Source organism: Hirsutella rhossiliensis, assembly GCF_020360975.1.
Source record: "Hirsutella rhossiliensis strain HR02 chromosome Unknown scaffold00007, whole genome shotgun sequence".
NCBI classification, from domain to species: domain Eukaryota; kingdom Fungi; phylum Ascomycota; class Sordariomycetes; order Hypocreales; family Ophiocordycipitaceae; genus Hirsutella; species Hirsutella rhossiliensis.
Window position 1 is genome coordinate 268,393 of NW_025408673.1, and position 3,166 is coordinate 271,558.

General features: G+C 49.3%; 1 protein-coding gene across 1 annotated transcript; it reads right to left on the reverse strand.

The window, feature by feature from the left end:
• Positions 1-874: 874 nt before the first annotated feature.
• On the reverse strand, positions 875-2,383 carry HRG_06805 (phosphotransferase enzyme family domain-containing protein; the record flags this gene model as incomplete). The annotated part of the gene is made up of 3 exons (XM_044865276.1): positions 875-1,642; positions 1,688-1,961; positions 2,019-2,383. 3 exons carry the CDS (start codon positions 2,381-2,383, stop codon positions 875-877), a joined length of 1,407 nt encoding a protein of 468 aa, XP_044719238.1.
• Between the last annotated feature and the right edge of the window lie 783 nt (positions 2,384-3,166).

Below are 3,166 nucleotides of genomic sequence, written 5' to 3' on the forward strand. Positions count from 1 at the left end.
TTAGACGCTATAACAGTGCGCCCGCATTTAGCTACAGCAGTATCTGACAAGCATCTATTTGTTGATAGAACAGTCACGAATGTGAAGCTTCCCCCGTCTTACGCCTTCCATGCTTACAAGGGACTGGACAGTTACGGCGTGCTTATATGCAGTACTTGCTCTATGAAGTTATGAACTAAGTATCGGGATTTGAATTTCGTAAGGCGATCGAGAAGCCGGCTTTGGCATCATTTCATGGGGGACATGCAGCCCTCTCACGACAGGCACATGATTCTTATCGGGCTCTCTCGGCCACTGGCGGTCGCCCATTCTTCTCCGCTCATGTTGTTGATTTTGAGCGGGGCTGTATCCATCTACATCTCTTTCTCCTCGTACCTCGTTTCGACGCTGTGGGATTCATTGCCAAGAAGCACACCATCGCTACAGCCCCAAACATTCTTGTCTGCGTATCGATACTTGCCTGGACCTACAAGCTTCCCTAGGACTGAACCGAGGGGCAGCCCAGTGACACTCACCAAGAGATTCGACATTTCCCGTCATGCCTGACACGGACGCACAAACGCCCGAGGACATGGAGATTGAGAGGATGGAGAGGGCGATTGATGAATCAATCGTCTGGATCAACGAAAAGGAGTCGGTGATGCAAGAACTCGTAGCATACATCGAATCGCTCCCGGAGGACGCGAGGGAGCGCATATCGAGCAGCGCTTCTAGCTCGAAAAAGCGAAGGGGCATACGGGAGGATTCTAGGCGAATCGGGAATTGTCATTGTACAACAGGAGATTGGTCGAGATGAGAGAGGCCATCAGATTGCAATGGCTGAAGCTGGATGACTTGAAGGAGCAGAAACGAAGGTTACAGCAACAACAAGTCGCTAGTTCGACCTAGTTAGACCTAGTTTCCGTTCCAATTCGCGTCCCTTAGCTAACCACTCTCTAAGCTTTTGGGATTCCTCATCTTCGACGAACAAGCCGTTGTCTTTCAAGTACTGAGTATAGCGTTTAGAAATATCTATGCGCCGTTGTACTTCAATGGCGAGAGCCCCGTTTTCGTCATCTTTGAAAAACTTAGCAACCACCTTGTCACGGGGTTCCAGGAATAGTCCCGGATAGATGAAAGTGTAGAAGACATGAAGAAGACTAGAGGGATGACGAAGAATCTGGGCCATGGGCAAAGTAAGTTTCTGGTCAAAGTCCCAGTCGTGCAGCAGCTGCTCGTAGTCGCGAGAGGTTCCGCCCTTTGCGTGTAGAACGTCGCGGAATTCGGAAAACATGTCGAGCGAAATTCCGTGGATTGGTTCAAGAGCGTGGCCCGTGATCCACAACGGCGGTGTGAAGAACTGTCGGGGGACTGTGCTTGCCCACTCCCAGTCGATGACACCTCGGATACGGAAGTCGTCATCAATGATGATGTTGGCGCATCTCAGATCCGTGTGAGTCAGGACAAAGGGCCCATCATCCCACCGGGCGTCGACGACATTGGGGACCTGCTTCTCTAGGCTGTCGAGTGCGAATATTTCGAGCTCGGCCGTCTGACGAGATAGCTCCTCGGTGGGCAACCGGTATGTTTCTGACAGTACATTGCAGTTCTGATGAACAAGCTGTGTTGCAGAATTGAAGGTCGCTCGGGGAGCCCCTTTCCCCTGAATCTGGAGCTCGTTGATGGTTACGGAAAGGAAGTTGCCTACGACAGGCTCCGACCCGCCTTTGAAATTTGGCATCAACGAGCCCGCCACAGGAAACTCTAGCCTCCGTAGCTGCGCGAGGACGTCGATGAGGTCTGAATAGAAGTGATTTCGACGCTCCCGGGTGGCCTTGACAAGACTCTTCATATCTAGTGACCGGCCAGAGACCCAGTCAATAATGAGGAATGCCTGCGTCGCAGAGCCGCAGTTGATCATTCGGCTCCGTCCGTACGCATGGATACGGGGGACGGGAATTTTAGTATGACTCTCTATATACCTAGAAACCGAGCCAAGTCAGTCAATACGAGGAAACCAGGATACAGGAGCCACGTACCGCATTGTGGCAACCTCGCTCTGGAGCTTCTCCCAGACATTGTAGATCGCTGGCTCAATGGGAATCCTCACGACCCATTTGGTGCCAGTGGTGTAAAAATGGACAAAGAAACAAACGTTGAAGCTGCCCCGGGCCGAGTTGATGATGCGGCAGGGCTTTTGGTGGTTATAGCGAGACGCCAGGGCACAGACGGCGTCCCGGTCTATCGAGCTGATGAATTCCTCTTCCCTGGTCTTAAGTTGCTCTGAGGTGAGAGGAGGGGGAGGGTCTGCGACAAGGCGCAGGATTGCCCTCCATGCACGAGAAGCGCGGGCGATACATGACACCCAATGCCTCCGAATAAAGTGGAATACCACGAGTAGCATTCCCGGTCCGGCCGTGCTTGGTTTAACAGGGGCGTGCTGGGGGGAAACAGGACGCACGGAGGCTGATGGCGATGCAAAGGACAGCGGAATACGGTTTCGGATAAATATTGGCTAGGCCTGATCAGCCGACTAGTCACGTGAGTAGACTGCATACAATCTCACTAGTAGAACAAAGCTATGCCGGGGATACAGTTCTAGTTTATTCGTCTTGGATAGGACTAGACTTAAAAATACCTATAGGTATTTACTTATTATCGCGAAGCGTGGCCTGATTTCGCATTCTCGGAGATATCCCTTAGTAAGAGGGACCTAGGAAGCTAAAAACACCGGTATAGAAGAAGGAAGAAGGAGCTAAGAGGAGGAGCTAAAAGGAGCTATAGAGAGGAGGGTAGGGGTAAGAGGGGAAGTAGAAGTAGCGATAGCTTCCTATAGAGGTAGCGAGAGATAAGACGGATATACTAGCAACGGCTAGAATAAAGGGGAAAAAACCGGTAAAAAGCTCGGTAGTTAAAAGGATATTAATAGCTTCTTTAAGTAAGATCTTTTTTATTAATTAAGATACTAAACGGATATAAAAAGGGGCGTTAAATAAAAGAAAGAAGGATAATTAAGGTAATATAATAATTATTCCCTTACTATAATTACTACCTTTATATTAAGGGCTAGCGTATACTTAGCGTAGTAGTATAAAGCTAAATAATTATTTATTTAAAGCTAAGGAGAAGGAAGGAAAACTCTAACTAAGTCGTGCTAGTTATCTATCTTCCTTAGTCCCTAGCTTAA